Source organism: Monodelphis domestica, chromosome 1, assembly GCF_027887165.1.
Source record: "Monodelphis domestica isolate mMonDom1 chromosome 1, mMonDom1.pri, whole genome shotgun sequence".
In the NCBI taxonomy this organism is placed as follows: domain Eukaryota; kingdom Metazoa; phylum Chordata; class Mammalia; order Didelphimorphia; family Didelphidae; genus Monodelphis; species Monodelphis domestica.
Genome location: NC_077227.1, coordinates 144,089,907 through 144,116,550, shown reverse-complemented (window position 1 = coordinate 144,116,550; position 26,644 = coordinate 144,089,907). Strand labels below are relative to the sequence as shown.

Sequence of the window (26,644 nt, the reverse complement as noted above, 5' to 3'; positions counted from 1 at the left end):
TCCACAAAGAAGCTACCATAGAGTGCCCTGTGGGTACAAAAAGGTGACAATACCCAGGACTGTGTATGAAGAAATTATTTTCATTTCTGGCATGTTAGCACTGGGACTGGATGACATGGTTCGATGTGGCCTCTGGCACTTGCTAGCTGTGGGACCCTGGGCAAGTGACTTTAGTCTGTTTGCCTCAGTTTCCTCAATTATAAAATGGGGAAAATAATAGCACTTAACCCCTAAGTTGCGGTAAGAAATCAAATTAAATAATCATTGTAAAGCACTAAGCATAATGCCTAGCATATAGAAAGCACTATATAAATGTTAGCTACCATTATTATTATTGTTGTTGTTATTACTACTTCTCAATTAGCCTTATAGGAGAAACTTAAATTCCCTGTATGGATATTCTAAGGACAAAAATTTTTCTATTACTCTTTAGAGTAGCAAACATACATATGTATATTCACATACCTATATAATACATATGGAACTTTTGGTATTGAAAAAAACTCTTTTAAACTTCATTATTTTGAAACTGCAAAGAGAACATAATTACTAACATATACTCTCAAGGTCAAGCCTTAAACAGAGTCTGAAAAATTATAATTCAGGGTCAGCTAGGTCGTATAGTGGAAAGAGTACCAGTGCTGGAGTTGGGAGGACCTGTGTTCGAATCTGACCTCAGACATTCTCTAGCTACGTGACCCAGAGTCAGTTACTAAACCCTGATTGCCTAGCCCTGGCTACTCTTTTGTCTTAGAGTTGATACTAAGACAGAAGGTAAATGTTATTAAAAAAAGAAAGAAAAATGATAACGCAGGCAGATACTTGCCAATTTCACTGCCTAAATTTCAGCTTCACCTGGAGTGAGAGACAGTGAAGGGACACTAAGAAGTTTATTAGTTTTGAGAACAATTTCATTTGATCAAAGCATATAATGAAATGGGTATTATGGGAGACACACCTTGGCAATGTCTAATTCTATGTTTAAGGATAAATCTGCTGTGTTGGAGAAGAGAACCAAATGAGAAATTCCTTTCCACCCAAATGAACTTTTAACTCTAACCATCATTGACCTTTGCTTTCGATCCAGGTGGTTTTTGTAGCTCCCATTTGGAGGTCCTGATAGTGGCATCACTGTGCATCATCTGTGGCGGTCTCCCAGTCTGTAAAATCTCTAAGAGAGTTGACTTGCCCTGTCTTGGAGGACCCACAATAATCATTTTCATTAGCTTGCATTTTTCTGCTTTCCGTAGTTGAGCTCTCAAGTAAGCTAATATAGTTTTGGGGCCTAAACAAACAAACAAAAAAAATCATAAGAAGGAGGAAATCAGTATACCAGATGGTTAACAAATAAATATATTCAGAGACACCCAAATAGTACTTCCAATTTTTACTGCAGAAGAGGGGGGAAAAAGCCAAAACAATAAAACTTCACAAAAATTTTTTTTCCCAGAATTCAAACATGGAAATGATACTCATTGAGAAAAGGAATTAAGGTTGAGTTGGAGGAAAGGAACACCACTGATGACCTGTATGAGTCTTCAATGAGTTATAAGCAAAAAGAAACAAATTTTTTTAAATTATGAATAAAATATTTTTATATTTTATAGTTTATATTTATGGGAAATTATTTTGGTTTCAAAAAAGAAGAAATGATTCTTAAATCATTTTATTTTTGTAAATGATTTCTGTAAGTAACCAAAGCAGAGTTTGTTTTTAACTACTGAATACATGAAATTGAGAAAGTTATCGCATGAATGATGAGTAAATTTTTGTTAGTAGACTCAGAGGATGACATAGATAAAAAAGGCACAGAAGACAGATAGGCATAGATATGGATGGCCACATAACTGGAGGAAGCAATTCTGCTGATGAGATCAGAGCTCCAATAGAATACTGAATATACTGAATCATTTTAAGTTGGGGAATAATTTTTTTTCCAACAAGGAAATCTAGTCAAAACATGGGCAGTAAATGGTCTACCTTCTTTCTGGATCTCTGCAGGAACATTGCTGATATTCAGTTCTTCTATATCTAGCTGCCAAAGATTAGCCAGCTGACCAAGTTCTGGAGGAAGCTCTCGGAGACCTGGATTACTGAAACACACACACACACACACACACACACACACACACACACACACACACACACACACACATATGCAGAGACATCAATGCTGGGGTGACTACTGGATAAAGACTATCTTAATTCACTACCATTTAAAGTTTCCAGTTACCAAAATAAGCACTGAATCTTTGTTCTATTTTTCTAGTGTTCCATTGCTTATTTTAAAGTCTTTTCCTTTGGAAAAACCAATGAGAGAGAGAGAGAGAGATGGAAATTCTTTCCTTTAGGAACCTTGGGTCTCAGAACTATGTTCCTCTAAGTTTCCTTCTCTTCTAATTCTATTACCATGAAAGATTACAGTTGGAAGATGATGAACAGTGAACACATTTTTATTTTTATTAATCATACTTAAGTTATGTTGGCTCCTTTTTTATGGCTTTAAGGAAGAAAGGATAACAAGATTCTACATTTTAGCTTTTTGTTCCCCATTTGAAGGTGTTGGGGATTATTATTAGTCATTAAAAGAAAGTTTGCAAAATTCTTTGCACTCCAAATATAGATGCAGTAACTTTAAAGTGCCAAGTATACTTTGGAGTGTGAAAAATTTTACAAATTCATATGATGGCTAATAATCCTCATAAAACTTTCAGATGGAGGAGAAAGGCCTAAAATTTACAAAATGATATCTTTTCCAAAAAGACAAAATTCCTCTCAAACAATCCAATTAATTTTTAAAAATTCATCACTATTTCAGGTGATGGAGCTGCTTTTATTTTTTATTTCTGCACTCATAAGACACCACAAAGTGGGGGAAGTTTGTTAATTCAGGCAACAATAATATCATTGATCATACAGTCTTTCTTTGAGTGTACTTACTTTCCTAAGTAGAGTTCTGATAAGCCTTTCAGTAGGCAGACAGATTGTGGGATCATGTCAATTTGATTGTCATTCAGACATAAAACTTCTAAGGATTCACTAAGAAAAGCTGGAAATTCCAGCCCAGAACCTAAAAGATAATAGTCAAGATGATTAAAAAATTAAAACAACATGCCAAAATGTTACCCCAAGGAGACATAAGAGGAAAAAGTTAGCTTATATCTTAGGAAGTAGAAGACTCAGCACCAGGAAGTTTGAGTTCACATCTAGCCTCTGATACTTAGTGGCTATGTGACCCTGGGCAAGTCACTTAATTTCTTTGTTGTAGGCAATTCTGGGACTCTAAATTGGAGAGCAGGTGATAATGTTCTTGGGTAGAGGAAGTTTCCTTAGAAAGAGCTCTCTATAGGTTAAAAAATTGATATTTCAGTGATACCATCAATTACAGAGCAGTATGACATAATGAATAGTGCTAGGCTTAAGAGTCAAGAAACACTGGATTTCAAAGTCACCTCTGATTTTTACCAGCTGAATGATGCTAGGCAAGTCACTTAATATCTTTGTGTATCAGGTCACCACAAGACTTATTACTAAGTCACAGATTGGATATGTTTTGGGGAAGGAGATTTTCAAACAGCATATTCCAATGTTAAACATAATATCACCAATTGGGATTACTGTGTAGCCACCATCAAAAAAAAGTGTCATGTGGTCATTTAACTTTATTTTAACATTATTTTAGAGGGGATGTAGTACATCTCACAGCTTTTAGCTTTTAGTTCTTATACCCAGAATTAGGAGAATCACAGGCTTGAATTTCTGGAGACATTGAATCAATCTGTCTTTATCCTCCCAAGGTAGGAAAAAAAATAAGGACTCCTTGAGATTCCTTTCAGCTCAATGAGTCCATGATAAACAGACTGCTATGTCATTCCCTTACTTGTATCCCTCCAGGTATGGCCCTTCAAGATAAGCCAGCATTTTCTCTTAAAACTTTGAAGCAATTCTCTTTTTCTCCTTAGGGACAGTTTCCTATCAGCAGTAATGTGGTACCTTTGCCTCAGAGAATGTTCTATGAGAAAAGGTAAAGGAATACCAAAAATTCACTCACTTCTTTGAAATTCAGGTTGAGTTGCATTAGGAATAAGACTCTTCCTAAGAGCTCCTGCTTCAGTAATAAAGAATGCTACCTTTAAAGCTACTTTTGCAAAAGGAAATGCTCAGTAAGTGCTTTTAACAACAGATGAAAGGGATGAAATTCTTTATTCAGCTGCAGGAATTCACTTTTTCTAGAAAAGAGCCTTTAGATTCTTCTTTCAAGAAAAAGTCAGTCCTCTCTTAGCACATCATAGTCTAACTTTCCCATTTCAAAGTTTCATTGTAGTGCTGAATACCTATTGAATAAGTATAGAAAGAATACTCAATAATCAACTAATGCAGTCCAGAAGCTACTATGGCAAATTTGCATCAGCTACATCCATCAGACATTTATCCCAACACAGAAAAAATGTCTGTTGTGTAGAACACAGCTCAAGGTATTTATGAACTGTAATTATTTATTCATAAGTTATTTATGACTCTGCTGGCTTGAATTTTACCGTAAAAACAGCCATCCAAAATTATTTTTGGAAGACTCCACTGCACAAATATGACCACTTGTATGCGCATAAAATTACCCTGGATTTTATTACCCATCTGCACACAAGTTATCTTTGGTAAATCATCCCTTATCCAGGGATAAATAGTTTGGGATAACAACTACCCGAAGCAGTAGCTTTTCTAGGCACTAGTCATCTTCTTCCCACAATTGGTAAGTCTACATTTTTCTACACATAATAAAATAATTTTTGTCCAGTCCTGTGATTTCATGGGTGTAGAGAATTCTTCATGAGAAAACTCCTTCCACTGGCGTAAATCAACAATTTATCAGTTGCTTATAGTTTTAAAGAGTTGTCTGGGGAGGCACTAGGAGGTTAAGTTCCTTTCAAAACTGATAGGTATCAAAGGTTTTCTTGACCCCAAAGTCAGCCCTCTATTCACTTGATCATACTGCTAGTTGATAATAATTTTTTAAAAATAATTTAGATCCAGGGGCCTCTTGGTTACCAGTTATAACTTAAAATTATCAGTCTACATATCCTCCAAAGAATTCTTCCAATGAAACTGGGCCATGTTTTTCCTTTGTCCATTTAAACAAATACCAGTTGGACTCAGTTTATTTTCTAGGATATTTTCCCAAACTTTTCTACTGATCTTATTTGTATTTGAGTGATTTATTCACAAGCGATCCCTTCTTTCTTCTTCTCACAATCGACCTTTGGGGGAGACTCCAACGTTTATTAGCAAGAAAGATATTTTTGCTCCTAAGAGCAAAGGTAGCGTCTCATTTCTGAATTATAACCCTACCTTCTCATTCTTATCACATGCTGAAATGGATATCTATACTATCAAATAATGGGGTAGATTCAACACATGAACAATGGACAAGTAGGAGAAAATATAGTTATCTCTTTTTTCTATAATCAATTATAATAATAATCACAATTTCTTCAAGGTTAACAATGAGAATATTCTATGTTTACGCACTCCAGTGTGCTACACTATTCTAGGTACTTTCAGGATCATAGCATCAGAATGAGAAGGGGCCTTTTAAATTCATCAAGTTTGAGCCCTTCTTTTTAACAGATGTGAAAACTGAGCCCCCCCCCAAATTAAGTGATTTGCTTATGTCCTACAAATAGTGGGACATCTGGCAACTTACGTTCTGTGACTTCAAATTGAGCGGGTCCAAGTCAGTCCTGGGATCTTAATCTGGGTCCAATGAAGTTTTAAAAGTTTTTTTTAAAAAAAACCCTGTATTTCAATACTTTGTAATCCACTATTTCCTTATTTAAAAACAAAACAAAACATTCTTTTTTCCCAACAAAGGATCTAAAGGCAGTCCCACTGACTGTCAAAAGGGTCCATGACTCAAAAAAAGCTTTTTCCCAAGAATGGCTACGATGAGACTACTATATGACCTGACTTCTTTAATATCCCAAATACCTTACCATAAAATATTCTGGAACCTTGAAATTATGAGTATCCTTCCAATTTCATCTGATAATGAACATTATGGGGGGAAAGTACTGGCTCTAGGGTCAAAGATCCTTGATCCAAACTCAGTTTTTTTGATGTTTACTACTTTTATGATGTCAGACAAGTCATTTAATGCCTCAAGGATTCAGTTTCCTCAATTGTAAAATGAGAGAGTTGGGCTAGATAATAATCATTTTAGCTCTAGACAGTGATTAGAAATACTACTGAATGTGAAAAGTTCAAATAGAAAATTCATCAAATACAGGATTTATTACACAAAATGTTAAAGTGTAACAGACAGAAATGTTTCATTCAAAAGACAACCAAATCCTATGTCTTTTATTCATATTTCCATTATGTGTCCACAATCTACAAATCATCATATTATGAGCTTTTCTATAAAGACTGATGGAACTCTCATGTTTTCTAACAGGTGTTACTGTCATGGATTATTGGCTGGACTCTTACATTTAACCCTAAATCCATTTAAAGTTGGTTTCTGGAAAAATGCCATCCATCTTACAATCTGGATTGCAGTTGCCCTGGTTGAGGCATGTAGAAGATACCTACAGCATTGTCCTTTTGCTTTCTATCAGTCTACATAGCCATTGGAGTATAACTGATGACCCTCTGAGCAGGGGAGTGGAACTCTGTCCCAAACAGGATGCTGGCTTCACCTAAAAAGGTTTTAAAATACTGTGAAGGAAACATTAATACCATCCTATTAGCCTTCCTTTCCCCTTCCAACTGTGAGGCTCCACATTCCTCAGGAGAGCTCCACCCAAGAATTTTTCAGCTAATAATTTTTGTTGGTGTCACTTTTTAAAAAGTTCAGATAAATTTGGGGCTAATTATTTGCTTTATAAAAGCATTCTCAGAAAAGTGATGTAGCAAGGTGACCCTTCAAAAGGCAAACTTTCTGTATTTGAAATAGAATGCAATTTTTGAAAATCAAGATTTAAAGAAAACTTTGTAAGAACATACCAACTTTATATCCTGTGGTGTATACAGGTGCAAATAAACCAAGGATGAAACTACTAGAGAAAAATGAGATGACTTACCAAATCCTATTATATTCCATTTTAGTTCATACAGAACCCCAAATCATGTACCCTTGTAAGCTTCTTAAAAAAATAACAATGAAGATGAAAGTAATGATCTCTACTGGAAACAGGAAGATAGTCATAGTCAAAGAAATTTTGATCTGACCTTATAGATTGGCTATAGCCAGGAGTTTTTAATCTTTTTTTTTTATCATGGACCCTTCTGGAAGACTGATGAAGACTACTGAACACCCTTCTCATGTTTTTAAATGTCTAAAATAAGATAAATAAGACTAGAAAGAAAACCAATTATATTGAAATAGGTATCAAAATATTTTTTAAAAATCTTTTTTAAAACTTCACAGTCCCTAGGTTAAGAAACTCTGATCTAGTCCAATTCCCCCCATATGCTCTTTGGTCTCTGTGGGATTTTATTTACACTAATCCAAATAATTTCCATTATAAGCTATTCAAAGCTAAGCAAAACAGATCTTTCAAGTCTAGCCAGAAAGTTGTATTGCCTTCAGGAGGACTTAATTATTGGTTAGTTGTCACAGAACAGTCTCCCAAAGGATACATTTTGGAGATCAGCTGACTTTATAAACTCTTCAGCTTTCAGGACAAAATGAGATGTTAGTGAGTTTAAAGGCAGGAGCAGATTCTATTAGTTCCCCAGTATTTTCTAGGAATTTGTTAGCCATCTCTTTCTTATTTAATCACTGTGAAAACTATTGAAAACTATACATCTAACTGATAAACTTTCAGGAAGATCTATATTTCCTTCTCGATTAGAGTTTAATGAAGGCAATCTGCTAGGCTTGGATTCTGTGGCTCTGGAAATATCTGCTTTGGGAGATAGTAAAGCAAATCGTGGTGATGGAGTTGGGTTACCCCATCCCAAGGAAGGAGGCACTAGGGACAAAATAAGTCTGGTTTATCTTAAATAGACTGATTTACTCAGAAATGTGACATCAGGAATCATGTGTTACAAAAATAAAAGACAATCTACTTCCAGATACTTCATCCCAATTTGACACTGCTCTTTGATGGCATTTTTAGCCCCTTTAGACCATAAAGGCATTTTCAGCCCCTTTAGACAATAAAAGCCCCTTTAGACCAAAAAAAAAAATGGGAAAATTCCATAAGTCCAGGGCCTGGCAAGCTTACACGCCCCATACAGTTCCCAGTTTTTTTGTTTTGTTTTAGGATGAGCTCTGACCAAGCAAACATACTTGACTCTGTACATGAACGCTGTCTATTCTTGGTGTTGAAGAAGGAAATCCTCCTTGTTTTAAGTCCATCTTCATTTCTGTGGGGTAAAAAATAAATGAAGAAAGCATGATGGAGATATGACCAGTTTGGTTTGCCAAAATGTCTGACCAGAAAGCAAAACATTCACTCAGTCTTTTGGAAGCTTTCTTGTAGGCAGGAGCAACGTTTGCCTACTATTTACCAATAGCAATGTTTCAGGGGGAAATTGCCACACGTGTTTTAAATAATTGATTAAATTTCTGTTTGATAGCTTATTCTGATTTTAAAAAATAAAGATGTTCTTTGCGTTAGTTTATGTCCTCCAATATTTTTTAGAAAATGCACAAGAACATTTCCTTTGCTTGAGACAGTGTGGACATGTATGAAATGACAGCTGTACAGACAGAAATTATATTTTTAGGTTGTTTATTATGATTAGTCTTTTGAGAAATTCATTATCCAATTAGGTATAGATTATGCCTAGATGCTATTTAGGTAGTGCCCTGTAAATAAATGAGTCTTTTTATTTCCAGAAGGGCATATTTGCTGCATCTTATTAACACCATTTCCATTTTGTTAGGAAAGCTTTGGATTTTGTTTTATCTATTCTCTTTGCCCTCTTACTTGGGTCTTAAATTATAATATGCAAAGAAGAGTCACCATTTAGGTTGAACTTAGAAATAACAATCAGAAGGGGCAGGCTGAGAAGGTATGAAAAGAACAGTGCTAGTAACTTTTCATTACAGTTAAATTTAGGAAAAATATTCCTAATTGATGAAATAGGGAGAAAGATCTTATGTGATTAAATTGAGCATGCTCAAAGCTTAAGCTCTTATAGCTTAAAACTGCACCAAGACCTTTGGGGCACCCTGTAATGAAAGATGATTATAATATAAAGAATAGCTGCTTACTTTCCAAGTTGATTTTTAGAAAGATCCAAATATTTAAGTTGCTTGCAGGTCCATTTATCTTGAGAGGGAAGGGAAATTAGTTGGTTCCCTAATAATTTCAAGGACATCAAAGTCTGGAAGAGAAAGCTGAGTCTAAAAGGTCATCAAACATACACACACATATGCAAAATAGGAGAAACAACTTGAACTAAGAAATTAATATTGCAAAAAAAAAAGAGAGAAATCAAAGATGTGTGAATCAATAAAGTTGTTTAGTTTAATACACACATGTGTATATACATATGTATATATGCACACATACATATACAGAGACAGGTATATTTTATACATTGAGATCTCATCCTAAAACTACTTTTTAAGCTTTTTAATCCCAAGTTCAATCTGTCTTGACTATACAACACCACCTTTCTATCTGGGTCTTCTGAACATAGGACTTAAAGAGATGAAGCAACCTACCTTGGAATGCTACACTCCCATACCCTCATTATTACAAAATTGCCTATTGCCATGTCTATGATGGAAAGGTAACAGTTGCATTAGGAAACTATCATTTTTGCTATTTGGGACAAGGCTAGGCTACTGGAATATGTGGCTGCACTTACTCCTCTTCCAACTCCCCTGGGCAGAGAGAATTCTGAAGGGGGTACTGTCAAGGCCAGTGACAAGGGAGGAAATAAGGTGTGACTGGTCCCGGCCAATAACTCCCACATTCCAAAAGTAGGGGCCAGAGAAAGGAAAGGAGTATTTTTTGTTACTTTGCTACCCAATCCATCTCTTTCACGCTTTGTTTTTAACAAAAGTTACAGAAGAATGCTATTCCTTGTCATAAAATTATTTCTAAGGGCAATAAAAGGAACATGTTCTGTACAAAGATCACATTTCATAAGTGTGAATTCTTTTTCTTTCAGGATATAAAATAAAGCATACCAGTTGATTTAGCCTTCAGTCTTTATTTTATAATTTATTTTAGGTGACATTATTTAGTTAATAGGGCAGTCACCAAAATAAAGAAATCTCAAAATCTGAATTTAATGATCCTTTTTAGAAAAATTAAAATGAATGAGAAAAAAGCCCATGTACACATCTGCCTGAAATGTTTCCTCTAAGAAAATGAAATTACTATTTTGATCAAATGATGCTATAGGAAGAGCTAGCATGGCCTGGTGGTTAGAGCAATAGTCAGAATAGTTTGAATAAGAGGATGGTAATTTGATAATAAAAATTGGATGATAGTTTTTCTTAGAATTAGAGGAGACTGTGGAGGCTATCTACTTCCATATCCTTATTTTTTTTAAACCCTTACCTTCTGTCTTGGAGTCAATACTGTGTATTGGCTCCCAGGCAGAAGAGTGGTAAGGGCTAGGCAAAGGGGGTCAAGTGACTTGCCCAGGGTCACACAGCTGGGAAGTGTCTGAGGCCAGATTTGAACCTAGGACCTCTAGGCCTGGCTCTCAATCCACTGAGTCACTCAGCTGCCCCCTCCATATCCTTATTTTACAAATATGGAAACTGAGGTTCTAGGGAAGTGGCATGACTTATCCAATGTTACACACTTAGTAAGTAGAGCTGAGATTTTTACATCTAAGTTTTCTCATTTCAAATCCAGTGATCTTTCCTTTCATGGAACCAAGGCTCCAATACTTTTTAGCTTTCTGATATTGGTTGAATCACAATCTCCCTAGTCTCAGCCTCAGTTTCTATATCTGTAAAATAGAACAAAACAAATTAAAACTGTACTATCTAACTCACTGGGTGGCTGTGATAAAAAGAGCTGATTTAAGTAAACTGCTTTGAAATGACAAAAGGCTACATAAACATAATCTATCATTTTAATTAATTATTACTATTGTTATTTCATGCCTAAGCCTAAGACATGATTTTCAAAATACAGAAAAGAAAAAATCATCTAAGAAGATGAAGTACACTCTAAAAAGAGGAAACAGCAAAATTAGATGCTAGGGTAAAATACAGACAAATATTTTATACTTTCACATTTCAGGCTAAGCTACTGGTAAGAGTTTAAGCAAGCAAAGGTCGTAGAGCTATAACCTATTCTTTACTAGGGCAAACATCAAAACATGCTAGATGCTAAATGTCCTCCAAGCCCAGCAGAACAGTGTGCAGCTTGTGCCATCTGGTGATCAAAGATGAACACAGCAGCCCCTTCAGGCAGTGCTGATCAGAAAAATAACAATGGTATGAATTCTGATGGGGTGGATAATTCCTCTCAAACAGGGCTGCAAATGAAGACTGAACTATTTACATTACATGCATAGACTTTCTGAGGGAGAAAGTATAACACACACAACAGAGGACTGAAGGCTTAATTTTGAAGATTGTCAGAGTAGTTGAAGAACAAGAGCATCATGAGACAAGGATAGGGGTGTATGTGCAGGGAAGTTGGGTCTTCTTAGCACCCCCAAAATCACGCCATGCTGGCAAGTGACTTTGCCTAACCTGAGGTTGGCACTGAAATTGATATCTGTATTTGTTCTCCTTAGCTCTACTCTTTTACTTTGGGCTCCTTCCTCTGTCAATTAATTTATTAGAGCTAGAAGGATCTAAAACTAGTTCCAAGCACTGTGTTAAATGGCAGGGATAAAAAGATAGGGAAACCATCCCTAACTTTAAGGAACTTACATAATGTGGGAGGGGAGAAGAAGGGAAAGGGAAGATGACGACAATATGTATGCATTTGTACATATAAATACTGTATAAAAATTTTATTTTTATAAATATTTATGTCTGTGTGTATATATATGCACATATACATATATACATATAGATATACCTATTCACATCTTATGTGTGTTTGTGTATGTGATGTGACTATATACATAAAATATATATTTATATAAAATGTTTTAGATGAATTTCCATATACATCTAAAACATACTTATATAAAAGACATTTTATATAAAAGTTTATATACAAATATAAACCACATCAGGCACATACACACATAGGTGTGACTTATATGATCATATACACACCTATACATAGAGAGATAGAATTTATAAGGTTAGACACTAGTTAATGAAAGGGATCAGCAAAGGCTTTAGATAGGAGATGCCCTTTGAGAGGAGCTTAGAAAGAAATCAGGGATTATAATTGGCAGCTGTAAGGAGAGAATACATTCTATACATAGGCAAAGGATGGAGAGCAGAGATGGAGATGGGAGTGCTGTCTGTAAAGAACAACAAGAAAGGCATTTTGGGCTGGATTGAACAATGTGTGAAGATGTGGTTGTTCAGTCATGTCTGACACTCTGTAAACCCACGTGGGGTTTTCTTGGCAAAGATACTAGAGTGATTTGCCATTTCCTTCTTTCATTTTACATATGAAGGAACTGTGGCAAAGAGGGTTAAATGACTTATTGGGGTCACATAGCAAATAAGTGACTGTGGCCAAATTTGAACTGAGGTATGAGTCTTCCTGACACCAAGCCCAGTATCCTACTCATGTCCTCACCCAGCTGCTGGTATGAAGAAAAGTAATGTGTATAATAAGGATGGAAAGAGAGGTTGATGTCAGGTTACAGAGACTTAAATGTCAAACAGAAGGGTCTGTAATTGGTCCTAGAGGTAATAATAGGGAGCCATTGCAGTTTACCAAACAGTCAAGTGACATGGTCAGACTTTGGCAGTGGTATGACATATAGCTTGGAAAGGCAGAGACTTCTGGCAAAGAAAACATTTAAAAGGTTTAGTCCAGCCCCTTCATTTTACAGAAGAAGAAATTAGCTTGCCCAGGTGACTTACCAAGTAGTAAGTAGAATGAGGATGAGGACCTACGCCCCTTGTCTCCCAATCCAGCCCTTTTTCACTAACCCCAAACTGACTTTATGTTGATAAAGAAATACATTCCTCTCCTAGTTCAGAATGGGAACCATTTACTCTTCTGGCACATCTCCTAAGGCTGTAAAACTATCTAGTCATATACCTTCCAGCTAGAAAAAGTAATGAAACTCCTACTTGTAGAATTATTTGACACAACTATAGACATGAAAAAATAAGAAATCGTCAAGAGGTATCCTTGGCAATTAGTTGGCATTTATACTTCAATTCTATAAAAGCTAGAGATTAGAAACAAAGTGCTTTTAGGCTTACATCAAGCTGGAAGAGTCCCAAGGGAACATCTTTGAGTGCATTTTCTGAAAAATCCAGTTCTTTAAGGTGATTTTTCCAAAAAACAGCGATTTTGTCTGGCAGATACTCCAGTAAGTTTTTGGCAGCTTTACAACATTTCTAAACATTCAAGGAGACAAAAGAGAGAGAGAGAGAAAGAAAGAAAGAAAGAGAGAGAGAGAGAGAGAGAGAGAGAGAGAGAGAGAGAGAGAGAGAGAGAGAGAGAGAGAGAGAGAGATGTTAACTAGTTCTCTAACACAGCAAACCTTGTTGTACAAGGTAGTTTCAAAGTATTAGAAGTTATAATTTATATAATTATACTATTATGATTAAATGATTTTATAAGTACGATCTAGTGCTTAGTAAAAAAAAAGCAGAAATACCCTTTTGAGCATGGGAGGGTCTTCCCTTTTCCTACTCTCCTTATTGAGTATTCACTGCCTACAGAAGTGTTTTATTAGCTTATATCTGGTTTTCTCACTTCCTTTTAGAATCAGCTCAGAAACTACTTTCTACACAAAGGCTTTTCTAATCCCCCAAATGTCAGTATTCTTCCCTAACTATTTTGTATTTATTCTGTAGAAAACAAATAATAGAATTGAAAAAGTTATCTGAGAACAGGGATTCTATCTTTCTTTTTCCTTTGGTCTTTGTATCCCTAGCACTCAGTGCTGGGCCAAGCATAGAATAGGTGCTTATTAAATACTTCCTGATTGATTTTCTCTCCAGACTTCTGTGTATCTCCTTCTACCACCATATTTCCAACATAAGGAATCTTAAATATTTCTCTTTAATGTAACCTAATTTCTTCTTAAGTTGCAAATATTTATTTTAGCTTCAGATTCTATACTTACCAAGGGGCAAGCCCAGGGATCAGGAAAAATCTTCAGTTTATTTCTGGAGACATTCAGGCAATTTAGTGATTTGAATGAGTGAAGGAATACAGTAGGTAATTCTGTCAATTTATTGTCAGATAGATCAAGTTCCTGAAGCTTCCTTAATCCAATCCAATTAGTTGCTAAAAGAAAAAAGAAGAACCCTTTCGTTCTCTCCTGGGATCCATCAGTTCTCATAGATTCAACTATCACCTCTAAATAGATGATTTCCAGACCTACATATTCAGCCCATTTCTCTCTCCTTAGCACTGATCCTATATCACCAACTACCTTCTGGACAACTTGAACTGAATGCTCCACTGGAAGTTCCCCAAACTCAGCATGTTAAACACGGGGCTCATTTTAATTCTCCAGACATCAACCCTTCTGCCCAACTTTCTTAATACTATTGAAGACACCACTATTCCCCTAAATCACCCAGATTCATAAACTTGGTGTCATGCTCTACTCCTCAACTCTCACTCACCTTACATATTAAATCTGTCTGTCATCTAGTCTTTTTGTTTTTTCCTTAAACAGATGCATCCTTTTCTCTCCATTCATGCACACACCATGCTTGTGTAGGTCTTTATCACTCCCTACTGCAACAACCTTCTAAGTGGGTCTCCTGGCCAAAAGTCTCTCCCTACTCCAGTCCATCCTTCTCTCAGCTTCCAAAAACACAAAAACACTGACCCTGTCATCTTCCTACTCAGTAAACTCCCAACTATGACTTCTCCCTGACTGTCTCCTTTGTCTATTGCTGTGGCATCCTTTAAGAATCAGCTCAAATCCAAACTTCTGCAGGTCTTTCCTAGTCTCTCCTACCATCAGAACACTCCCTTTCATATTGTCTTATATGGAAATAATTGTTGCCTGATGCTTCCTCCATTAAAATGTGAGCTCTTTGAGTCAGACTATTTCTGCCATTATCTGTAGCCCCAGGACTTAGCGCAGTGCCTCTGGAACATGATAAATAATTAACAGGGCTTGTTGACTGACTAACCTTGCTATTTGATGTGAACTCTCTTTTAGAAGGAAAAAAAATTCCATCAGACTACCAAAGGTAAACATACCATTTTCTTCTTCAAATAATTTTTCTAAGTAATTTTTTGTAGCTGTCAGCTTTTGAAGTTTTGAGAGGTGTAAAAATCCAGGAGGAAGATGTAATAACTTGTTGCTGGATATATCAATTTCAAGTAACCTGTAATTAAGAGAAATAAAATCACCAAGGCAGCTTTTATTATTGCTCTGAAAACTATGATATCATAGCTTTCATGCCTGTATAAGGGGCTACATGATGTGGTGCACAAAATATTATACTTAAGAGGCAGGGAAACCTGGTTTCAAATCTCAACCCAGATACTATATGGGTGATCTTTGGGAAGCCATTTAACTGGCTTGAGCCTCAGTTTCCCTATCTATAAAATGAGCATAAAAATATAAAACAATGGGTATAAAATCTATTTCACATAAAGTTATTGTGAAGACCAAATAAGGCAATATATTTATGTATTTTTTAATCCCAAAGTACTATATATTAGCTATTACTATCTAAAAAAAAACAAAAAACCTTTACCTTTTGTCTTAGAATCAAGACCATTGGCTCCAAGGCAGAAGAGAAGTAAGAACCAGGCAACTGGGATTAAGTGACTTACCCTGGATCACATGATTAGGAAGTATATAAGGCCAAATTTGAATCCAGGACCTTCAGTTTCTAGGCCAGGCTCTCTATCCACTGAGTCACCTAGATGTCCTTAGTTATTACTATTTTAACATTTTTTACCCTAGAAAGGTTTACAGGGAAAAAATCTCCAATGTCCCTATCTTATTCAAAGGACAATGGTCAAAACATTATAATTAAACAAAATAGCCTGACATGAATTTTTGTTGAGTGGAGTAGAATTTGAGTAAAATTGTCATCATGCTTTATGATGAATGAAACGTCTATTCAAACACTAAAAAGATTAAAACAGACAACTGTATTTGTTATACTTCCAGAAGCAGAGAGGTAGTGCCTGGAATAAGACCTAAATTCAAAAGCAGTCTCAGACATTCCGGGCTGTATAACCACTGGTCAGTCAGTTAACTTCTATCTGACTCAGTTTCTTCAAATGTAAAATGGGGTAATAACAGCACCTACCTACTAGGATTGTTATGAGGATTAAATAAAATTAAATTTGTAAAATTTTCTGTAAAATATATAATTTTCCTTGCAGGAATTCAATGAGTCCTTAAATGAGACTGTTTTCAAAGAAAAACTTTTACACAAAGTTAGTATTTTACAAAACACTGACCCATTTGGGGAGAGAATGAGTATTTCACCTAAATGCAGGAAGATGGCAAAACTTAGAATGGTCAATTAGCCTGGCTAAATAGAAAGAGTTCAACATTTGGAGCCTGGGTGAGGACATGGTTCTAAATTATGATTGTGATATTTACTTGTTATATGGTACTATACAAGTCATATCCTCTTCCAAGGCCTGAATTTCCTCATTTGTCAAGTTAAGGGATAGTTTTGCACTTTTAAAGATCACTTTAGTGCTAAAACGTCTGATCCTAAGCATACACTTCTTCTTTCTCCCCCTAATAATATCACCCATCTTACTGCCCCTTTTCCTCTTCTAAGCTTGGACTAAGGTCCAGGTACACTGTAGAATCTCCTGAGGGATCTTTCTTCTCCCATACCTCTGAATCAAAAGCTTTTGATCATGACCTTCCCCATCCCATCCATTATGGAGTCTGAGAACTTTTGGATCTCAGATCTTGGAGACTTTTTCCTGCACAGGAGGAACATAAAATAGATGAGTCTCTCTTACTTGCTCTTCTCTAATCTTTACTCGAACACTCTTAGGGCATCACCTAACTAAACTTAATTGCTAAATTTGGAAACTCTACCATTCTCAGGAGAACAATTTATACAATAACAATAGACAAAACAAGTGTGAGAAATTTAGGAGCTCTAAACATAATATCAACCATAAATCCAGAAGTCTCCAAAGAGAAAGGACTGAGGATGAAGATTGAAACACACACACATATACTCCTCTCTCTCTCTCTCTCTCTCTCTCTCCCTCTCTCTCTCTCTCTCTCTCTCTCTCTCTCTCTCTCTCTCTCTCTCTCTCTCTCTCTCTCTTGATATGGCCAATGCAGGAATTTGTTTTGCTTGACTATACATGTTTGTAACAGGGTTTTGGTTTACTTGCTTTCATAGTGGGGAGGGGGAAGGTGAGGAGGCAAGGAAATATGCAGATCTGAAAAATAAAATAAAATTTAATTTAAAGATGAAAAAGAATCTGTTATTCCATGTGCTTTTACTCTCACATGCTTTTCTGCTGTATGAGCTCTATCAAATGCCCAGTAGTCTCCTCCATGCTCAGGGATAATGAGAAAGGAAAGGAAAGTTTGAAGGGAGATCCCTGGGTGAGTCAGCCAGTGTATGTAAGCTTCAGAGATCTGCCAACTGATTAAATAATCCTCCATGTCCAGGACAACCAGCATGGGTTCCTTCAGCCTGGGTGTCAACTAGTGGAAAGCTGCTGTTGCTTCTACTGTGGCTGGGGACACCACTGAAGTATGAACTGAGATTGTGGTCTGAAGAATGGAATACACACATTCGGGTTTTAGATCAATAGAGCCAGGCAACCACTGTTTTGCCCCAGTCATCACATCAAGAATAATTAGTTTAAAACAGGAAGCTATCAAATAACAGACTGAGGTGGAATCTGCTCCTCTGGAGACTTCTCCAGCAATGACTTTGCTCTGACGTCCTGGATTGTCTCCATCCTTAGCTGAGATCTCTTCATATCAACAGACCCAGGGTGGTTTGTGGTACTTGTCCCAGTCACATAAATTCCCAATTGCTCTGTATGTGAGCCACACTTTGGGGGAAAGTATAGCTTATATTCAGACCAAAAAGAGTATTTGTTCAGGCATGTCACATTAGCATGTCAGCCAAGATAGCCCACCAATTATCTTGGGTGACATTTAGTGCTGGGCCAGCTGGCCAATTAGTTAAACATCAAAATGTAGGCAAGGTTGAAGGGACCTCAGTAATAATTTTTGTATCTTAGGATAACACCACAATCTTATGGGGTTAGTCAGGGATAGTAGTGCATTTAAGAGAATGAAGTAGAGATAGAGTAGCAGAGGAAATGGATTTATTCCTGCTGGAAATTGATTTATAAGAGGGAAGGAACTTCCTGCTCAAATTTCCAAGAGGAAATTGTGTTTGAAGACATAAAATAAAATGATGGAAAATTGGCAAGAAGAGAAGTGTAGCTCTGTCCCTGGAGAATGAACTATTCCTTTCACACTCACTCTTCCATGACTTGGGACTACAGCCCACCTGGTACAGATGATTTCATCGGAGGATTGTACGCTGGGTAGCTCTACCAGCTGGTTGTCAGAGAGATTCAATTTTCGAAGGTTTATCAGTCCCCAGGGAATGACGGATGGGAGGGATGTCAGGCAGTTGGCAGAAAGGTCTAACTCTGTGATCTGACATGAAATATCGATTAGCCAGTCTAGATCCACCCACGGCAACTTCAGATGGGACCATTTTACATGGAGAGCCTAATGTGAGGGGTAGAAGAAGGAGGAGAAAGGAAAACCATACATTAATATACATTCAATCAGTGAGGAGCCAATATAGAATATGGTATAAACCTATTCATTTTTTAAAAGGTGAACCCATGTACACAAAATGAAGACTTGGAGTCATTAAACCCCCTGGGTTCAAATTCTAGCTCTACTTCTTACTATTTCTATGACTTCAGACCACTACAGGTGAACTGGCCTTATTCTCATATGTAAAATGAAGGAATTAGACTAGATTATCTCTAAGACCCCTTCTAGCAATGAATCTATAATTGAATAACATTATTTGTTATGTTCCTTTTAGAAACTGGTAGAAGGAGATAGTTACAAAATGATCATACCCATTAACTAAGTTTGTTCTTCCCTGGGCTAGAAAGGTTGGCAGTTTGCTTGTGGTGGAGAAAAGGATATAGTTAACGGCTGGAACACATAATCTGGTTATTTTTCTTATATCTTGATTACTAACGAACTTGAAGCCCAATTAGGTTTCTGAGGAAGGAAATCTGGTTTTGGGGTCTGTTTCACCAAAGTAACTGGAAATCCATATCGGAAAAAAAATTAGAAAAGCAGGAATATAAACAAAAATTAGTGCTTTGTAAATGGAAAAATGTTAATAACCCAATGAAGTCTGAATGGAAAAATATCAAAAAAAAAAATGGTTTGGAAACTATTTAGCCAAATATTTTTGCTTTCAAAGTTGGCATTTGTTGAGGGAATTTCCTTCAATGGACACTAGATGGTGGCATTTTACCTATGTTTCATTTAAGCATTCATTCCATCATGAGTAAAAGTAACTGGGATAGAGCCTTAGATTCATAGAATCTAGAGGAAGAAGGGACCTGAGACCATCCACCTATTCCAACCATCATCTGAATTAAAATCCAGGCCTCTTTCCACTTTTTTACTATTCTACAGTCCTAAGTTATTACAAGAAAGGTCTTTTCCTTTGTGCATGAATGTGATTTCCAATAGAATCAGAAGTGCCAATACATAATCGTAACTTTAGAGCTCAGCCTTTGACAATCATCTAATTCCACCCCTCTTCCTTCCTCATTTTAAAGATAAGGGCCTGGAGGCCCAGAGAGTTGAAGTCCTTTCACTAGTGACAGAAGCAGAACTATGAATTCTGGTTGAACTTCTGCTATACCACTAGCACCCACTAGGGGGTCAGGTGCTTGGCTAGGAATGTTATTGAAGAGTAATATAGAAAAAAAGTCATGTATTTATTTTTCAGTTACATGTAGAAATGAATTTTGATCATTATTTTCTAACAATTTAAGATTCAGATTTTCTCTTTTCCTCCCTGAGGTAGTATTCTGATATAGGTTAAACCAGCATTTTCATGCTGTACTTATTTCCATATTTGCATAGTATTTTGACTATATAACTCCAAAGAAGGCATAATTCCAACGGAATTCTTGATTATCTGCTCTTACCAGGCTAATCCTAAAATCACCCACAATCATAGTGTCAGAAAATAAAGGATGATGAGAAAAACAAAGTTATTTAGATGATTCTTCACCAGCTAGGTCACCCAGCTAGGAGCACTGAAACTCTGCAGCACTTTCCCTTATTCTACCAACTCAGAATAGAAGGGAAGGAGAATGCAGGTAAATTAATTGACTTAAAAAGTAAATGTGTGATATTAACAAGTCAAATGAAATCAGGCATCTTAAGTGCTATCTATTGTATAGTACACCTACCAGTGTTGTGGTTAGGAAAGCCCTTTGTAAAACATAAAGCTTTGTATGAATGTGTTGCCTTTATCACTGTTTCAAATTTTATGGATGAGGGTTTATACAAATACTTGAAACTACCACAAGATACAAGTCTGTACACTAGGAAACAAAGAGGTTTAATGAACCTCTTGAACTTGGTTCTCAGCACAGGTTAATGTAACCTGTTCTGAACTGTAACCAGTTCAACCCTAAAAATGGATGTCTATTTAACTTATACTTGTAGCATGGTCTAATAGACTAATAGTTAAAATCTCTTGGATACAGTTCTGGCTCTGTCACCAAATTTAACTGTATGAATTTAGACACTTAATTTCTATGGCCCTCAGTTTCCCTACCCCTAAAAGAGGAATGAACTAAATTATTTCCAAGATTTCTTTCTAGGACTAAATTCTATCACTCTAAGATATTAGCCTCTATGACAGTGATGGTGAACCTATGGCACAGGTGCCAAAGATGACACACAGAGTACTCTCTGTGGGCATGCAACAACCGTCTCCAACCAACCCCCTCCCAGAGTTTGATACTAGAAAGGCAGAGGGACTTGGGAGGAATTGATCCCTACCCCCTCTCCACTACTCCTGTGTACTCAAGTGGATGAGGTGGGGGACTCACAGGTGGCAGAGCTGGAAGGGAGTGGAGTGCTTGAGCCAATTGAAGTCTATTATCAGCAATACAACATTCCAGGACAATTCTGAAGAACTTATGATAAAGAATACTATCCACCTCCAGAGAAATAATTGTTGAAGTCATAATGCAGATGAAAGCATATGATTTTTCAATTGCTTATTTGGGTTTATGTTTCAGGTTTTGGTTTTATAAGATTACTAACTTACAAAAATGAACAATATGAAAATATGTTTTGCATGAGAGAGAAGGGGAGGGAGGGAGATAAGTTCAATCATATAACTTGTGTGGAAATTTGTTAATATATGCAATTGTTAATATTTAAAAGATTCAGTTGAAGTGTCATGAAGCCTTTCCTGGTACTCCCCAGCTACTAATGACTTCTCTTCCAAGGTAAACTTGTACATTTTTCTATAATTTACATGGGTTTACACTGATTTCCCTTTTTAGAGGAAATTCTAAAACTCCTTTATGACAAGAACTGAGATCTTTAATATACACTTGTTAATTGATTTCAGTCCTTACTCTCCTCGATCCTCCTGCAGTATCTGACACTATTGTCCACCTTGTCATTTCCCACCTCTCTTTTCTTTGATTTTGTGACACCATTCTCTCCTGATTCTCTTTCTGACACTAGTGGTCTTTCTTCCACCCCTTTGCTGGGTTCTCTTCCTCCCATGACCCTGTCCTAAGCCTTTTTCTCTTCTAGTTAATATATTTATTCCCATAGGTTCTATTATCAACTATATTCAGATGAACTTTAAAATCTATATCTTTGGTCTTAATTTCTCCCCTGACTTTTAGATTGCAGTTTTCAGCTCTCTGTTCTTTATCTCCACCTAAATGTCCTGACATAGCTGTCAAAACTAAAATGGAACTCATCATCATCTCCTCCTAACTTGACTATTTCTGCTGACATCACTATCTCCCAATATCCCTGCCACAAGCCCTCTGAATATATATTTTAAAAAATTTCCCCCTTCCTTTACCCTCCATAGCCAAATCCTATGGATTCTGGACAACAGTTATTAAGACTTATTGATTCTACTATAGAAACATCTCTTATATCACATTCCTTTCCATTTTAACTGTTACCCCTTCTCTCAACTATTATAATACTTTTCAAACTGATCTTTCTGTCTTCAGTCTCTTGAATTTTCAATTTGTCCTTTACATTCCTGCCAAAGAAATCTTCTTAATGCGCCGGTCTGATCACACCATGACCTTGCTTAAAATCTTCAATGTCTCTCTATTCCAAAATACAAATTCTTTAGCTTGGCACTTAAGACCCTCCAAAATATAGGTTCCAAACTTTCTTTCTGACCTGAACACATACTAATCATTTTTATAGTAACTAGGCAGCAAGGTTGTGTAATGGAATGAGACAGTCAGGAAGACTTAAGTTCAAATTCTGTCTTAGACACTACCTGGATAGATCCAGGGCAAGTCACTTAGCCTTTCTCTGCTTCAGTTTCCTCAGCTGTAAAATGAGGATAATAATAGAACCTACCTCAGAGCATTCTCATGAGAATCAAATGAGATATTAGCACAGTGCCTGGCACAAATTGAGCACTTATGAAATGCTTGTTCTTCCTTCTTTCAATAGCTTACAGTCTAATAGGGGAGGAAAAGCATACACAAATAACTACAATATAAAGGGAAATGCAGACTTATAGACCCAGCTCTGTCATGATTTGTGACACACTGGCCAAGGTAGTTAATCTCTTTAGCCTGTGCTTTCTCATCTGTAAAATGTAAAGGTTGGTTCCGTTTACCTGTGAGGTCTGGTACGTGAGGATAATGGAATATTACCATCCCATAAGAAACAAAAAATATGACATTTTTTAAGCACTTGCTATGTGCCCGGTATTGTGCTAATAGCCGAGGATACAAATTTGCTCCTTTTCACAAGGAGCTAATACTGTACTTGGAGAGACCAAAAGGACATATATCCATACATATGCTGAATGACTATAAAGATAACCACAACATAGCTGAAAACAAGGTAGAGAAAGAGGGAAGACACTAGTAGGCAAACAGGGTCAGGAGCTTGAGCTGTGTCTTAGAAAAAGAAAAGGATCATATGAGGCAATGGGGAGAAAGGTATCACAGGCATAAGGTCAGTTCAAAGTAAAGGCATGGCAATGAGAAACAGCAAAGAAGGCCAGTTTGTCCAGACTGGAAAGTCGTGTATCATGAAGCAAGAAATTCAGGTTTGGATCAGGTTATTATTATTTAATTTATTATTTTTAAAAATACAATGTTTTTATTTTTTAATCATATTTTTAGTTTTGATTTAATTTATTTCTTTAATATTTAATTTTATTTAATTAATTTAGAATATTTTTCTATGGTTACAAGATTCATGTTCTTTCCCTCCTCTCCTCTAACCCCCTTCCTGTACCCAATGCATGATTCCACTGGGTTTTGCATGTCATTGATCAAGACCTATTTCCATATTATTGATATTTACACTAGGATGATCATTTAGAGTCTACATCCCCAATTATATTCCCATCAAATCATGTGATCAATCATATGCTTTTCTTCTTCATTTCTACTTTCACAGTTCTTCCTCTGGATATGGATAGTGTTCTTTCTCATAAGTCTCTCAGAATTGTCCTGGATCATTGCATTGCTGCTACTAGAGAAGTCTATTACATTTGATTGTACCACAATGTTTCAGTCTCTGTGTACAATGTTCTCCTGGTTCTTCTCCTTTCACTCTGCATCAATTCCTGGAGGTCCTTCCAGTAGGTTATTATTATTTAAAAGTCAAACAGAAGGGTTTTACCTTAGAGACAAATAGAATTACCCTGAAGTTTACAGAGTTGGAGAGTCCTTGAACATATTTGTGATCTAAGGAAAATCACTTTAGCAGACGGATGTATGAAGGGAGGCAGGGAGAGCATAAGATGTAACAAGGGCTTGAACTAAGGATGATGGTGTTTGTAGAAAAGGGAATGGATAAGAAAAGTTGTGGAGGTAGGAACAGCAAGATAGTAACTATTGGATATGTAAAGTGAGGAAGAGCTAAGACTCAAGGATTCTTTTGAGATTATTTACTTAGAAGACTCAGAAGAATCAACTCTTTCCATTCTATGGTCTAATGTGTTATTTCTCTAACATATTCTCCCATAATGACCCAGAACAATTCTGAGGGAGGGACTTAGGACAAAGAATGTTATTACCTCCAGAGAAAGAAAGAACTGTAGGAGTTGGAATGCAGATCAAAGCATATGATTTTTCACTTTAGTCTATTTCCAGTTTTATTTTGGGGTTTTGGTTTTATATGGTTATTCTCTTACAAAAATGAACAATATGGAAATATGTTTTACATGATAATACATGTATAACCCATATCAAATTACTTGCCTGGTCTGGGAAGGGGAAGGGAAAGAGACAATTTGGATCACATAACTTTGGAAAACTTATGTGGCTATTTGTTATTATATATAATTGGTAAAAAAAATAAAGTATCTTTATAATAAAAAAATTCTCTCTACCCACAGTGCTTACACAGCCTACACTTAATACATAAGGCAGCACTTAATGAGTATTTGATGGTTCACATATTTTCAACTGTAATCAAGATGTTTAATTTATGGACAGACAGTGCTATATTATTCATCAGTCCTTTGGAGGGACAATGATCATGACAGGGACTGGTGTGATTTCACTGGCATAAAGAACTTACAGGTGAAGAAAAGCTCTCGACAAACACAGGCAGGCAACTTTCAGAAATTTATACAGAGTTTTAGAGATTGACTGGGAATCTTGGATTGTTGGGCCTGAAGTGAAGAAGACCTGAGTTCAAATCTGACCCTAGCTATATACTATCTGTATGACCCTGGGTAAGCCACTCAACTCTACATCAGTTTCCTCATCTATAAAATAAGCTGGAGAAGGAAATGGGTAAACCACTCTAGTATATTTGCCAAGAAGACCCCAAATGGGCTCAAAAAAAGTCGAAAACAACTGAGAACAACTAAACAACAAGAAGATAGTTAACTAGAGTAATGAGAAAGTAAGTGTCCAGGGTGATAAAATCAGTAAATGTAAGTGGCAATACATGAATTCCAGGTCTTTCTGGTTTTCTTTGACATTTTATTCACTAAATCCACTCTAGTTTTACACATATACACATATATTTGTACATACAAATGATATATTTATGTATACGTACATATATAAACATACAAATATATTTATATAAATATACATAGATAAAGAAGGAAGAAGAAAGAATGGGGGGAGAAGAAGGAAAGGGGGGGGGAAAGGGAAGGGTGAGAAGGAGTGGGAGGAGGAAGAATTGTGGTACAACCTTTAATGTTTTTCTTTCTGGCCAGAGTTACTTTTCAGAGAATGAATGGATAAATCCAGAAGATCTCTACCCCCCCCCCAATACTTATTTATGGCATTTCTTTTGGTGGCTGCAAAGAACTAGAAATACAAGTAGGTGACCAATGATCGGGGAATGGCTAAAATAATTCTGGTATATGAAGGTAATAAAATATTGCTGTCCCATAAGAACAAAAAATTAGAAAAATATAAAGAAGTATGGAACAACTTACATGAGCTGATACAAAGTGAAGTAAATGGATACCAGAAAACAATGTCCATAACTGTGAATGCAAAGAACTACCACTAATTTTTACAAAATTAAGAAGAACAAGCTTTATACCGAAGATAAATCCCTATACTCATTTGCCAAGATGGGAAGGTCTGTCCTAGGTGTGGAACATTGCATATAATGTCACATCTTTTTTCTATGTATTGATTGGTTTTGATTTTTCTCATCTAAAGAAAGGAAAAGAAAAGAAACTAGGATGAGGGATAGCTTTCTCAGAGAAGAGATAAAATGGGAAATCTACAGGAAGCAAAACCAAAATATTTCAATAATGTTTGCCTCTTAAAACCTAAAACATCTCAAATTGTAGTCACTTTTTGAGAAGTGGTTTGTTATTTGCAACAAAGTTTTCTAGGCATGAGGAAGAAGAAAAAAAGAGGAAAAGGAAGTTCCTAAAATTAAGCCCATGTCATTTACATATGCCCTTTTAGGGCTCACATTATTAGGGTAATGATGTTATGCCCAGAATAATATAATAATGATGATAGATAACTGACATTTAAATAAAGCTTTAAGACATGCAAAATGCTTTATAAATATCAGGTATATGCATATAATATATATGATGATGTTAGGAGAACTATCAGTTAATTTGGAGCTGAACCTATTATAGAAATTTTGACTATAACAAAGGAAATGACTTTTTGATAAAGATTATAGGCTGCCCAAATTTTTATCCAGAGAAAGAAAGAAGAAAAAAATCCAAGCAATTAAAAAGGCCTCACATCTAGTATTGTTGAAGTCTAAATCAACCATAGTAAATCTCAAAGCCCTCATTTTTGCCTGTGTTTAGTCCAGAAAGCCTCACAATAAACAAGATTCTTAG

The 26,644-nt window shown here is 36.1% G+C and overlaps 1 protein-coding gene across 4 annotated transcripts in view; it reads right to left on the bottom strand.

The window, feature by feature from the left end:
* Positions 1 to 26,644, bottom strand: part of LRRK1 (leucine rich repeat kinase 1) — a 154,858-nt gene that overhangs the window by 58,424 nt on the left and 69,790 nt on the right. For all 4 annotated transcript variants that reach the window (XM_016424661.2, XM_056807503.1, XM_007479468.3 and 1 more), the window contains 9 exons: positions 18,575 to 18,801; positions 15,303 to 15,430; positions 14,206 to 14,369; positions 13,334 to 13,471; positions 9,224 to 9,336; positions 8,294 to 8,370; positions 2,941 to 3,070; positions 1,981 to 2,093; positions 1,071 to 1,285 (listed from right to left, as the gene is read on the bottom strand). In XM_016424661.2, coding sequence (XP_016280147.1) covers positions 1,071 to 1,285; positions 1,981 to 2,093; positions 2,941 to 3,070; positions 8,294 to 8,370; positions 9,224 to 9,336; positions 13,334 to 13,471; positions 14,206 to 14,369; positions 15,303 to 15,430; positions 18,575 to 18,801 — 1,305 coding nt within the window. The remainder of the gene's footprint in view (positions 1 to 1,070; positions 1,286 to 1,980; positions 2,094 to 2,940; positions 3,071 to 8,293; positions 8,371 to 9,223; positions 9,337 to 13,333; positions 13,472 to 14,205; positions 14,370 to 15,302; positions 15,431 to 18,574; positions 18,802 to 26,644) is intronic.